At 46.0% G+C, this 15039-nt stretch overlaps 1 protein-coding gene across 1 annotated transcript; it reads right to left on the bottom strand.

Annotated features, from left to right (window-relative positions):
* Window positions 1-1660: 1660 nt before the first annotated feature.
* Window positions 1661-3405, bottom strand: LOC311143811 (NAD(P)H dehydrogenase [quinone] 1-like; the record flags this gene model as incomplete). Its single annotated transcript, XM_084179689.1, has 6 exons — window positions 1661-1960; window positions 2187-2288; window positions 2519-2632; window positions 2790-2920; window positions 3082-3246; window positions 3402-3405. The coding sequence occupies 6 exons, from the start codon at window positions 3403-3405 to the stop codon at window positions 1661-1663; spliced, it is 816 nt and encodes a 271-aa protein (XP_084035815.1).
* Window positions 3406-15039: the final 11634 nt, after the last annotated feature.

Genomic DNA, 15039 nt, shown 5'->3' on the forward strand with positions numbered 1-15039 from the left:
GCAGCCTTACCTATTAAAATCAAATCACATACGTGTTTAGCAGATGTTCTGCTAAATGACTAAAATGTAAATGTTATTAAGGGTGTATCGAAATGCTTGTGCTTCTATCTCCGACAGTGCAGTAGTATCTAACAAGTAATATCTAACAATTTCACAACATATACCCAATACATACAAGGAATGGAATTTAAGAATATTTAACTCCCGAGTGGCGCAGTGACTGACCTCTCGTTAAGGTCACGTCGTGCCCAGACAGAGAAACTAATTTACTGCCCCGTCAAAACAAATATGCAGTCTTTTGATTGTAAAATTTCTATGTAATATCATTCCAAGTCCTTCAAACTGGAAATATATAGTTACTGCTCTTAAGTGTCATATCCATTTAATTCAGTGTTTTGTCTCATTGTAAGGGGTCTAATGTAATGTCTGTTAAGTTTGTGTTCTTACTTTTCCCCTTATTAACGACTTTGAGTTGCTATTGCCTTCTATTGGATATTTTCAACCAGTGCCTTTAAAAACTGTTGGTTTGCGTGATTAACACCAGTCATTTAGGCTTCAAACGCTGTGCCAGAAAGGTTTTTCTGAATGGATGTGCTTGTTTTACCTCCCTGAGATATCCAGAGCAGCCGATCCTGGCACGAGTACCCACTTCCTCAAAATTGATTGTGGAGAATAGCCTTCCTGTCAGCGTATGGGAGATGAGAACCATAGCAGAGCAGGATGGGACAGGACTGGTGATCTCCCTCCAGACAAACATACCCTGGCCCAAACCCTGCAACTATTTCTGACAAGCATGGCTGCTTCAGAGCCTATACATGCTCAAATATACCCACCCTTGACACAGGTTACATGCCACAAACCTCAATTACCCGTTAAGGGAAAACTCCTGGCCCTATGGCAAACACGCGCACAAACACTGCATAAAGCTTGAGCTCACCCTTCGTTGTGCTTCTTGCGTCTTGGAACAGCAGTCCCAGATGAACCCAAGGGCTCGGACCATGTTCCCAGTGTGCTTCTGCTGTGGAGTTAAGTGCTTCCCACCAAAACAAGGGAGCTCCCCTGACTCCAAACCGATCCTAGAGGTACATTTTCACTAAACAGTTGCAGAAATCCTAATCCGGAGTAACAAGCAGTGTATTCGTAGCACAATGCAATAACTTAGCGCTGAATCTAAAGAAAGCCCTCTGCGACCTTGCCTATGGTAAGCCTTCTCCTAAACGGATCAATTTCTTCCCGCTGTATGGAAGCTGAGGGCTTTGAGTGGCAGGGTACAGGCCCCGCCGGTTGACCCAAACCAAAGCGGCATGTGGGAGAGGGGTCAAGCCACCCCGTCAGTGAGAGAGCATACAGGTCACAGCATGTCTGCGTGGGGAGAGTATGGAACTGAGTGTTATGAAGCTGCTTTTGTAAAGTAGTGAGCCTCAACCCAGTGGCTACCATACAAGATTAGTGAACTAAACAAAATACTTGAATGCCATCAGAAAATGTGGAAGACTGCAGACGAGTTAATTAGTCAGTTGACCAACTATGAAACCTAGGTTAAAGCATTGAATAACAAGTGTGGTATTAAAGTGAACACCATTCAGTTTAAGGAAGTCAATCTTTATTTGTTATTTAGAGCATAAGCAGCATGTGTAGGGATGACAGTCCTCCAGTATCCTTACACCCCAGCTTTGAGCTGGCTGTTGGGTGGGAGGGGCTTGCCCAGGTGGATTCCGACAGACAGGCCAAACGCATTGGCTGAGTGCTTCTCCTGGACATCCTCTTTGAGCTGGAAGCCCCTCCCACCATCAAAGCTGTCAGAGGGTGTGAAAGTAAGCGGTACTTCTCCCAGAAGCCCTTGCAGCCGTGTGCGCCATGCCTCCAGCATGCTGTCCCGAGCCTCAGCGGGGATGTGGGGTGGAGCCCAGAAGATCTGAGGAGCCAGAACCTGGAAACCACAGTAGTGCAGGATGCCGTTCTAAAGAGGGAATTAACTTATTCAATAACCATGCTAAAGTATATAAAACATGAATTGATTTGTCCAACTGAAGCAGTCCTCCAATCGTTAAAATTAGCACTTTCCAACCTGGAAGTCAAATGCTTATAATAAAAGCAGACATCCAGTGGAGATAACATATAGAAAGCAAAAGCACGTTGCAGTACAGCAGTCTACATGCTGGTAGTGTCAGCCAAGCCTAACATACCTGCAGTGGCCACAGGGTGACATTCATGTCTCCATTGATACCATTGGCACTGAACATAGACTCCTGGGATCCAGTGGTGAAGGACAGCATGGCTTTCTTGTCCTGGAGGGAAACAAGGTGAGGAGACATTGATATGAATGGACCACAAAAGAGGAACACTGAAGGAGCATGTAAACCAACCATTTGTGGTGCTATTAAAAGGCCCATTGCAGTAAATGTCTCCTGTGTCATTGTACAACAGCTGATGTAACAGTAAGAGCAAAATCTGAGTCATTTCTTGATCATTGCTGGTTGAAAATGTAATCTACATAGGCCCTACATGCATCCCCTACCTTGAAGATGCCCTGGCTGTACCTCTTTTCTGAGGTGTAGGCAAATCCCAGTGTGAGCACCCGGTCCATCCAGCCCTTCATGATGGCAGGAACAGTGAACCAGTACATAGGAAACTGAGAGATGAGACACTAGTCAAAAACCAGTACCTGGAATGGGTGCATTTCAGCCACCATCCAAAAAGCACTAAAGGCTCTACACTTAAAATGAGGTTAGGAAAATTGGCTTCATCAACGTAAGCCTAAGACACTTAACAGTACTGCAGGAGATCACCTGGAATATGACAAGCTCCGCTTCAGAGAGTTTGCGGTGTTCCTCAGTGATATCAGCAGAGAGTCGGCCCTCCTTCCATGCCAGCATGGTCTCCTCTCCATACTGGAAGTGCTCAGCATCCTTCACCTCCCCTGATAAATCATAACAGACTGAGACTAAGCAAGTTGAGGTAGAAAAGAAAAAGCTCTTGCCAACAGAAAATTGTTGTGACCTTAAGCATTTAATAGGCACTCAAGCTTATACACTTATCATTCACTACTGTAATTAAGTAACGCATGGTTCAGACTGTTACCAGTGATGTCATCAACAGTAGCAGAGGCTTTAAACTTTATGGCGTAGAGGTCAGACACCTCCACCTTACAGCCCTGAGCAGTCAGAGCTGTCACAGCTGCATCTTTAGCTGCAGCGTTAAATGACCCAGTACTCTGGTGGGCGTACACGATCAGAACCTTCTCAGCTGCAACCAGATCAGATAAGCCACATCAAAGTATTGAAGATAATGCTTTTCTTACTCAATGAAATAAACTCATTTCTTCTAGCATAAAGACAAAGTGAAAATAGCATCTAATCTGGAACACACAAAAGCGTTTAGGACTCTTACAAATGACTCACCCATTTTGTGTGGCATGGTCTTCTGCTTGTGATGAGCTAAGGGTCAAGGTGACTTGGAGGGAAACTAGCTGAGACTGACAGGGCTGAGACTGCTGCTCTTGTAATACTCTCTGGACCAAACACACCCTCTCACACAGCTGCCTGTCAATCAGCAATCACGCTAATCGTCTGTCAGTCAATCAATCAAGAAGTCTGTCATATCTCTTTCTCCCCAGGAGAATCTCAATTGATTTTGTTCGACTCCTCAGGTCCTCGTGGACTCCCAAACTATATGTGTTGAGTGTTGAAAAGAAATTGAGCTGATTATAGATCAGTGTGTTTACATGTGTTGTGGGTGTGTTCGCTATAGGTGCAGATAGGGTTGCAAAGGGAGGGTACATTTCTGGTAACGTACAAAGTTGACGTTTGGTAACTTTCAAGGATTTTATGTAATTTATAACATGACATCTAGTGGCATTTATCCACCCAGATTATCACAGTTGTCTGTAATTATCTCTGGCCCTCTGTGTGGCCTTATCACATGTAAAATATATAAAATAATACAATACGATGATTTTAGAATAGAAAATATAATGACAAAGCTGTAAAAGATTATCCTAAATATAACCTATCAACTTAGTGAATACCACTGGTGTTTAATTTGAGGGTTTCAGCCAGGGGCGGAATGGCCCTATTCCTGGTTGGCCAGTCTGATTGGACCTGTGTTTGCCAGTCTGATCTGACCTGTATATAGCCTTGGTCCATGGCGTTAGAACACTGCATGCGCACATACCAACTGAGAAGCAAAAACACCATCTGAGAAGTTCACAGACCGGGCGCCCTCAGCGCTCACTGTCTGCAGCTGGATGCTTCTAAAAAATACAGGAAAAAGACCAAACAAAACAATGGTGCATAAAGATGGAGGAATCCAGATATGACGTCTTTGTTTGAGCACTATCCAAATACTTTTAAAAAATACGCCACGTGACATGGTTCAATGTGCTACTCACCCCGTGGGGTCAAAATGATCACAAGAACGGTGAGCAAAAATCCCAGAACCACACGGGGGGACCTAGTGAATGACCTGCAGAGAGCTGGGACCAAAGTAATAAAGCCTACCATCAGTAACACACTACGCCGCCAGGGACTCAAATCCTGCAGTGCCAGACGTGTCCCCCTTCTTAAGCCAGTACATGTCCAGGCCCGTTTGAAGTTTGCTAGAGTGCATTTGGATGATCCAGAAGAGGATTTGGAGAATGTCATATGGTCAGATGAAACCAAAATAGAACTTTTTGGTAAAAACTCAACTCGTCGTGTTTGGAGGACAAGGAATGCTGAGTTGCATCCAAAGAACACCATACCTACTGTGAAGCATGGGGGTGGAAACATCATGCTTTGGGGCTGTTTTTCGGCAAAGGGACCAGGACGACTGATCCGTGTAAAGGAAAGAATGAATGGGGCCATGTATCGTGAGATTTTGAGTGAAAACCTCCTTCCATCAGCAAGGGCATTGAAGATGAAACGTGGATGGGTCTTTCAGTATGACAATGATCCCAAACACACCGCCCGGGCAACGAAGGAGTGGCTTCGTAAGAAGCATTTCAAGGTCCTGGAATGGCCTAGCCAGTCTCCAGATCTCAACCCCATAGAAAATATTTTGGAGGAAGTTGAAAGTCTGTGTTGCCCAGCGACAGCCCCAAAACATCACTGCTCTAGAGGAGATCTGCATGGAGGAATGGGCCAAAATACCAGCAATAGTGTGTGAAAACCTTGTGAAGACTTACAGAAAACGTTTGACCTGTGTCATTGCCAACAAAGGGTATATAACAAACTATTGAGAAACTTTTGTTATTGACCAAATACTTATTTTCCACCATAATTTGCAAATAAATTCATTAAAAATCCTACAATGTGATTTTCTGGATTTTTTTCTTCTCATTTTGTCTGTCATAGTTGACGTGTACCTATGATGAACATTACAGGCCTCTCTCATCTTTTTAAGTGGGAGAACTTGCACAATTGGTGGCTGACTAAATACTTTTTTCCCCCACTGTATAATGTATGTGGACACCCCTTCAAATGAGTGGTTTCGGCTATTTCAGCCACACACGTTGCTGACAGGTGTATAAAATCGTAGGAACTGGGTTCTACAGTTTGAACCCCTGCTTCTACAGTTTGAACCCCTGCTGTCGTGGCACCGTCATAGGATGCCACCGTTCCAACAAGTCAGTTTGTCAAATTTCTACCCTGCTAGAGCTGCCCCGGTCAACTGTAAGTGCTGTTATTGTGAAGTGGAAACGTCTAGGTGTGAAGAGGAAACGTCTAGGAGCAACAACGGCTCAGCCGGGAAGTGGTAGTTCACTCTAGTGGAAAGCCTTCCCAGAAGAGTGGAGGCTGTTATAGCAGCAAAGGGGGGAACCAACTCCATATCAATGCCCATGATTTTGGAAAGAAATGTTTGACAAGCAGGTGTCCAGACTTTTGGTCATGTAGTGTATATAAATAGCTGTGCCGTTATTCAGAACTTTAATTGTGTGCCCTCCTAATTTGCATGGATGAAATTTGGAGACCTGAACTATAGTCTTCTGTAGGGCTGAACATGCCAAGTTGATGTATGCGCTTTAGAAAGTATTTTTTATTTTTTTTATTTAACCTTTATTTAACCAGGTAAGCCAGTCGAGAACAAGTTCTCATTAACAACTGCGACCTGGCCAAGAAAAGGAAAGCAGTGCGATAAAAACAACAACAACACAGTTCCATATGGAATAAACAAAAACAAAATGTACAGTCAATAACACAATAGAAAATCTATATACAGTGTGTTTATATGTAGTAAGTTATGGAGGTAAGGCAATAAATAGGCCATAGTGCAAAATAATTACAATTTAGTATTAACACGAGTGATAGATGTGCAGAAGATGATGTGCAAATAGAGATACTGGGGTGCAAATGAGCAAAATAAATAACAATGTAAATAAAAATATGGGGATGAGGTAGTTGGGTGGGCTAATTACAGATGGGCTGTGTACAGGTGCAGTGATCGGTAAGCTGCTCTGACAACTGATGCTTAAAGTTAGTGAGGGAGATAAGTGTCTCCAGCTTCAGAGATTTTTGCAGTTCGTTCCAGTCATTTGCAGCAGATAACTGGAAGGAATGGCGGCCAAAGGAGGTGTTGGCTTTGGGAAATGACCAGTGAGATATACCTGCTGGAGCGCATCCTAAGGGTGGGTGTTGCTATGGTGACCAATGATCTAAGATAAGGCGGGGATTTAACTAGAAGTGATTTATACATGACCTGGAGCCAGTGGGTTTGGCGACGAATATGTAGTGAGAGCCATCCAACGAGAGCGTACAGGTCACAATGGTGGGTAGTATATGGGGCTTTGGTGACAAAACGGATGGCACTGTGATAGACTACATCCAATTTGCTGAGTAGAGTGTTGGAAGCTATTTTGTAAATGACATCGCCGAAGTCAAGGATCTGTAGGATAGTCAGTTTTACGAGGGCATGTTTAGCAGCATGAGTGAAGGAGGCTTTGTTGCGAAATAGGAAGCCGATTCTAGATTTAACTTTGGATAGGAGATGCTTAATGTGAGTCTGGAAGGAGAGTTTACGGTCTAACCCAGGGGTGTCAAACTCATTTTAGCTCAGGGGCCACATGGAGGAAAATGTATTCCCAAGTGGGCCGGACCGGAAAAATCATGGTATATATAACTTAAAAACAACAACTTCAGATTGTTTTCTTTGTTTTAATATGATCAACATACAACATAAAGCTGGAGCCTGAGGACAGTGTGTCCAAAATAGTACAAGCACAACATCACTATTAATCATAAAACACGTCAAGTTTATTTGAAAATTCTAATGAAAAAGAACACACAAACACACAATGCCTCAGTGATTAACAGAACTGTTTCACAGATCACAGAACTATATCAGGGTGTCATTTCTCAGGCAGAAATGTAGATAAAAAATAATGAAATCCTGTTCCCCAAACAAGTGCAAGAACCACAGAGTCAATAATAGGTTAAATATACAAATAAAATAAAATCAATTAAAAACAATAGCACATCAACATAAAAACATATAAACATAAAGCTGGAGCCTGAGGACAGTGTCCAAAAGCACAACATCACTATTAATCATAAAACACCTCAAGTTATTTGAAAGTTCTGAGGACAAAGAACACACAAACACACAATGCCTCAGTGATTAACAGAACTGTTTCACAGATCACAGAACTATATCAGGGTGTCATTTCTCAGGCAGAAATGTAGATAAAAATTATGAAATTCTGTTCCCCAAACAAGTGCAAGAACCACAGAGTCAAGAATAGGTTAAATATACAAATAAAATAAAATCAATTAAAAACAATAGCACATCAACATAAAAACATATAAACATAAAGCTGGAGCCTGAGGACAGTGTCCAAAAGCACAACATCACTATTAATCATAAAACACCTCAAGTTATTTGAAAGTTCTGAGGACAAAGAACACACAAACACACAATGCCTCAGTGATTCACAGAAGTATATCACAGATCACAGAACTATATCAGGGTGTCATTTCTCAGGCAGAAATGTAGATAAAAATAATGAAATCCTGTTCCCCAAACAAGTGCAAGAACCACAGAGTCAAGAATATGTTAAATATACAAATAAAATAAAATCTATTAAAAACAATAGCACATCAACATAAAAACATATAAACATAAATCTGAAAGCGTTGCTCAAACTCCCGTAACAGTCCCGTTATTTTATCTTTGAACCGCTTCATGTCTGCCACATGTTGGGTCGCGCACACATTTTTCAGACAGGGGAAGTGAGCTGCATCACCACCGGCAAGTTGCGTCTCCCACAATGACAGCTTCAACCTGAAAGAACGTATGCTGTCATAATACTGCGTGACAACTTTGTTGCGCCCTTGCAGCTGTTTGTTCAAGTTATTCAGGTGCTCTGTTACATCCACCATAAATGCAAGGTCCTGCATCCATTCTGCGGAATGAAATTCTAACACTGGTTTGCCCTTTTCTTCCATGAACTGTTCAATTTCTTCTCGTAAATCAAAGAAACGCCTCAGCACAGCACCTCGGCTTAACCATCTTACCTCAGTGTGGTATGTCAGGCCATAGATGTGGTCTTTCTCTCTGAGAAGGCTGTCAAACTGACGGTGATTCCGGCTTCTGGATCGGATGAAATTAACAGTTTGGATGACCACCTTCATGACGTTATCCATCTTTAATAACTTGCAACACAAAGCCTCCTGGTGCAAAATACATTGAAAAGTCAAAAGATCACGTCCTCCATTTGCAGATTGCACTTTCTCTCTGAACTTTGTCACAACGCCTGCTTTTTTCCCGATCATTGAGGGCGCACCATCTGTAGCCAGGCTGACAGCGCGGGACCAGTCCACTCTGACCCTGTCCAGTGCGCCGACGAGTGCGGTAAAAATATCAGCTGCTGTCGTTGTATCTGTCATTGGCACCAACTCCACGAACTCCTCGGTGACGGTCAATGTGTCTGTCACGCCCTGGCTCTGGGGACAATGTTATGTTGAGCCAGGGTGTGTAATTCTATGTTTGATTTTTCCATGTTGGTCTGAGTGACTCCCAATCAGAGGCAACGAGTGTCAGCTGGGTGTCTCTGATTGGGAGCCATATTTAACTGTCTGTCTTTCACGTTGTGTTTGTGGTTTCTTGTTCGTGTTGGTGTGTGTTTAACCATAGACGTCACGTTTTTCGTTGGTTGTTTTGATCGTGTGATCATTTAATAAATATATAATATGTTCACCCGCAACGCTGCGCCTTGGTCTCTCCATGACGATCGTGACAGAAGAAACCACCTAAACCAGACCAAGCAGCGTGTCCAGGAGCCATCGCTGGCAGATCTCCGTGGCAGCCTCGACTGGGTCAAGCCTAGTGAGGAGCAGAGAGGGTGGACTTGGGACCAGTTGAGGAGGAGCTTCGACTGTGTCAAGCCCATTGAGGAGCTGAATGGCGAGAGTTGGAGACAGAGGAGCGAGAGTTGGGCGAGAACGATGGAGGCCTGGCCCACGGGGAGGAGAGACCCCCAGAACATTTTTAGGGGGGGGCTCACGACGTCGGGGCAGCAGGAGGCCGCGATAGAGCGGTCCAGCGGGTTGGCAGAGGAGGCCGCCAGGTTACGGGAGTCACTGGTCACCAGGGGGAAGGAGGTTGTAGAGGCACGGCGAGAGGTACTGGCGTGTGTTGCCAGTCCGGTCCAGCCTGTTCCTGATCCCCAAGTAGGGCCAGTGGTGTGTGTTCCCAGTACGGTCCGGCCTGTTCTTGCCACTCCCACCAAGTCAGTGGTGCGTTTTGTCAGCCCGGCGCGGCCCGTTCCTGCTCCCCGCCCCAAGTCAGTGGTGCGCGTCGTCAGCCCGGTCCGGCCCATTCCTGCTCCCCGCACCAAGTCAGGGGTGCGCGTCGTCAGCCCGGTCCGGCCCATTCCTGCTCCCCGCACCAAGTCAGTGGTGCGCGTCGTCAGCCCGGTCCGGCCCATTCCTGCTCCCCGCACCAAGGCAGTGGTGCGCTTCGTCAGCCCGGCTCAGCCCGTTCCTGCTCCCCGCACCAAGTCAGTGGTGTGCTTCGTCAGCCCAGTCCGGCCTGTCCCTGCTCCACGCACCAAGCCTACGGTGTGCGTCGTCAGCCTGGTAAGGCCCGTTCCTCCTCCACGCACAAAGCCAGGGGTAAGCGTCGTCAGTCCAGCACAACCCGTGCCTGGGTCATGTCCGGAGCCGGATCCGCCGCCTAGGCGGAGTGCCCACCCGGTCCCTCCCCTGTGGGATTTAGTTGGCGCGGTCGGAGTCCGCGCCTTTAAGGGGGGCACTGTCACACCCTGGCTCTGGGGACAATGTTATGTTGAGCCAGGGTGTGTAATTCTATGTTTGATTTTTCTATGTTGGTCTGAGTGACTCCCAATCAGAGGCAACGAGTGTCAGCTGGGTGTCTCTGATTGGGAGCCATATTTAACTGTCTGTCTTTCACGTTGTGTTTGTGGTTTCTTGTTCGTGTTGGTGTGTGTTTAACCATAGACGTCACATTTTTCGTTGGTTGTTTTGATCGTGTGATCATTTAATAAATATATAATATGTTCACCCGCAACGCTGCGCCTTGGTCTCTCCATGACGATCGTGACAGTGTCATCAACTCCGCGGATGTAGACCGGGTATCGGCCGTGCGTAATTGGCAAACTCCAACCACTGTAAAAAAGGTGCAGCAGTTCTTGGGTTTTGCTAATTACTACCGGAGGTTTATTCAGGGTTTTGGACAGGTTGCAGCTCCCATTACGTCCCTGCTAAAGGGGGGTCCGGTTCGTTTGCAGTGGTCGGCTGAGGCGGACAGGGCATTTGTCAAACTAAAGAACCTGTTCACCTCGGCCCCTGTGCTGGCGCATCCGGATCCCTCTTTACCCTTCCAAGTAGAGGTAGACGCATCCGAGACCGGTATTGGGGCAGTTCTGTCACAACGGTCCGGCACGCCACCTAAACTCCGCCCCTGTGCGTTCTACTCTAAGAAGCTCAGCTCGGCGGAGCGTAATTATGATGTTGGGGACAGGGAGCTGTTAGCCGTAGTCCAGGCCCTAAAGGTGTGGAGGCATTGGCTTGAGGGGGCTCAACACCCTTTCCTCATTCTGACTGATCACCGTAACCTGGAGTACATCCGGGCAGCTAGGAGATTGAACCCTCGTCAGGCTATGTGGAACATGTTCCTAACCCGGTTCGTTTTTAAGATCACATACATCCCTGAGTCCCAGTATGGTAAGGCAGACGCCCTGTCCCGGCGGTATGACACAGAGGAGAGGTCCAACGAGCCTACTTCCATATTGCCGGAGTCTTGTTTGGTGGCTCCGGTGGTATGGGAGGTCGATGCGGAAATCGAGCGGGCACTGCGTACCGACCCTACTCCCCCCGAGTGTCCTGTGGGGCGGACGTACGTTCCGCTCGAGATTCGTGATCGACTGATTTATTGGGCTCATACATCACCCTCCTCTGGACATCCAGGTATTGGCCGGACCGTGCACTGTCTTAGCATGAAATACTGGTGGCCAACGTTAGCCAGGGATGTGAGGGTTTATGTCTCCTCCTGCTCGGTGTGTGCCCAGTGTAAGGCGCCTAGACATTTGCCCAGGGGTAAGCTACACCCCCTGCCCGTTCCACAACGACCATGGTCCCACCTATCGGTGGACTTCGTAACCGATCTCCCCCCCTCCCAGGGGAATACCACCATTTTGGTCGTTGTGGATCGGTTTTCTAAGGCCTGTCGTCTCCTTTCCATGCCGGGTCTCCCTACTGCCCTACAAACCGCTGAGGCCCTATTTACCCATGTGTTCCGGCACTATGGGGTCCCCGAGGATATAGTGTCTGACCGAGGTCCCCAGTTCACCTCCAGAGTTTGGGGGGCGTTCATGGAACGGTTGGGGGTCTCGGTAAGCCTTACCTCGGGGTACCACCCAGAGAGCAATGGGCAGGTGGAACGTGTCAACCAGGATGTGGGTAGGTTTTTGAGGTCCTATTGCCGGGACCGGCCGGAGGAGTGGTCTAGGTTCATCCCCTGGGCAAAGATGGCCCAGAACTCTCTCCGCCACTCCTCCACCAATTTAACACCTTTCCAGTGTGTTTTAGGCTATCAGCCGGTCCTGGCACCTTGGCACGAGAGCCAGATCGAGGCTCCTGCGGTGGACGAGTGGATTCGGCGCTCGGAGGAGACGTGGGACGCTGCCCATGTCCATCTGCAGCGTGCCATCCGTCAACAAAAGGCGAGCGCCGACCGCCACCGGAGTGAGGGACCGGTGTACACACCGGGAGATCGAGTCTGGCTCTCGACTCGAAACCTGCCCCTCCGCCTGCCCTGCCGGAAGCTGGGTCGGCGGTTTGTGGGGCCCTTCAAAGTCCTGAGAAGATTGAACGAGGTGTGTTACAGGTTACAACTGCCTATAGAGTACAAAAATATTAACCCCTCGTTCCATGTGTCTCTTCTCAGGCCGGTGGTAGCTGGCCCACTCCAAGAAGATAGGATAGGAGAGACCCCTCCGCCCCCTTTGGACATCGAGGGGGTCCCGGCGTACCGGGTCCGGACCATCTTGGACTCGAGGCGCCGGAGGAGTGGTCTCCAGTATCTCGTGGAGTGGGAGGGGTACGGTCCGGAGGAACGGTGCTGGGTACCCAGGAGGGACATACTCGATCCATCCCTCCTGACTGAGTTTCACCATGGGCATCCCACGCGCCCAGGTCCGCGTCCTCCTGGCCGTCCCCGAGGCCGGGGTCGGCGCACGGCTGGGGCCGCGCGTCAAGGGGGGGGTACTGTCACGGTTTCGGCTGAGACTGCTCCTCCTCCTGGTTCGGGCAGGCTTCGGCGAGCGCCGTCCCCGGAGTACTAGCTGCCACCGCTCTATGTTTCTGCAGTCGATTGCTTTTGTCTGTCTGTATCACCTGTGGCCAATTGTGTGTTGATTGCGTGCCCTATAAGTTCCTTGTTTTGTGTTAGTATTATAGTGTGTTGTTTTCACTGTCATGCTGTTTGGAGCTACGTGTTTGCACTCTGTTTTGTTTTATGTTTAGTGTTTACGCGTGTTTGCGTAATTCTCCCTCGCCTCTTGTTTTGTCGAGGTCGTGTTACTTTAGGACAGTCTACTTTGGATTATTAAAGTCTGTTGGACTTAACCTCTGTCTCCTGCGCCTGACTCCTCCACCACATCCACATCGGTTCCCTGCTGACAGCACAGTACAGTCTTTTATCGATTTGCAGTTATTATATCGTTTAGGACCTTGAGCGTGGCTGAAGTGCACCCATGACCCGCTCGGAAACCAGATTGCATAGCGGTGAAGGTACGGTGATTATATGCCCAAGCTTTTCTCCATTTTATTTTACAATTCATATCATGTTAAATATTATCCACTATCAGGAGCCACCCTCAGTAATACCCACATATATATATATACAGTGCTATGAAAAAGTATTTGCCCCCTTTCTAATTTTCTCTACTTTTGCATATTTGTGATACTGAATGTTATCAGATCTTCAACCAAAACGTAATATTAGATAAAGGGAACATAAGTGAACAAATAACACAACAATTACATATTTATTTCATTTATTTAATAAACAAAGTTATGCAACACCCAATTCCCCTGTGTGAAAAAGTAATTGCCCCCTTACACTCAATAACTGGTTGTGCCACCTTTAGCTGCAATGACTCCAACCAAATGCTTCCTGTAGTTGTTGATCAGTCTCTCACGTCACTGTGGACCAAATTATGAAGACAAGCAATGTAATTCTGAATTCTGTGAAGTGAGTGTGGAAGAGGTGAAAAAATGGTTGTCTATCAGCAATGACAAGCCACCTGGGTTTGACAACTTGGGTGGAAAATTACAGATGATAATAGCAGATGATATTGCCACTCCTATTTGTCATATGTTCAATCTTACAAGAAAGTGTGTGCACTCAGGCCTGGAGGCCTGGAAGCAAAAGTCATTCCACTACCCAAGAATAGCAAAGCCCCCTTTACTGGCTCAAATAGCCAACCAATCGGCCTGTTACTAACCCGAATTAAACTTTTGGAAAAATTGTGTTTGACCAGATACAATGCTATTTTACTGTAAACAAATTGACAACAGACTTTCAGCACGCTTATAGGGAAGGGAATTCAACATGCACGGCACTTACACAAATAACTGATGATTGGCTGAGTGAAATTGATGATTTTGATGATAAAAAAAGATTTTTGCTAGACATTTGCTAGACTTCAGTGCTGCTTTTGACATTATTGATCATAGTCTGCTGCTGGAAAAACGGACACTACTGGTCAAAAGTTTTAGAACACCTACTCATTCAAGGTTTTTCTTTATTTTTACTATTTTCCACATTGTAGAATAATAGTGAAGACATCAAAACTATGAAATAACACATATGGAATCATGCAGTAACCCAAAAAGTGTTAAACAAATCAAAATATATTTTATATTTGAGATTCTTCAAATAGCCACCATTTGCCTTGATGACAGCTTTGCACACTCTTGGCATTTTCTCAACCAGCTTCATGAGGTAGTCACCTGGAATGGATTTCAATTAACAGGTGCCTTCTTAAAAGTTAATTTTTTGAATTTCTTCCTTCTTAATGCGTTTGAGCCAATCACTTGTGTTGTGACAAAGTAGGGTTGGTATACAGAATATAGCCCTATTTGGTAAAATAACAAGTACATATTATGGCAAGAACAGCTCAAATAAGCAAAGAAAAATGACTTCACTATTATTCTACAATGTGGAAAATAGTAAAAGTAAAGAAAAACCCTTGAATGAGTAGGTGTTCAAAAACTTTTGACCGGTAGTGTGTGTTATGGCTTAACACCCCCTGCTATTTTGTGGATAAAGAGTTACCTGTCTAACAGAACACAGAGAGTGTCCTTTAATGGAAGCCTCTCCAACATAATCCAGGTAGAGTCTGGCATTCCCCAGGGCAGATGTCTAGGCCCCTTACTTTTTTCAATCTTTACTAATGACATGCCACTGGCTTTGATGACTCAACACTATACACGTCAGCTACTACAGCGAGTGAAATCACTGCAACACTTAACAAAGAGCTGCAGTCAGTTTCAGAATGAGTGGCAAGAAATAAGTTAGTCCTAAATATTTCAAAAAATA

The sequence above is a fragment of the Coregonus lavaretus genome (assembly GCF_964263955.1).
Source record: "Coregonus lavaretus genome assembly, chromosome: 16".
NCBI lineage: Eukaryota > Metazoa > Chordata > Actinopteri > Salmoniformes > Salmonidae > Coregonus > Coregonus lavaretus.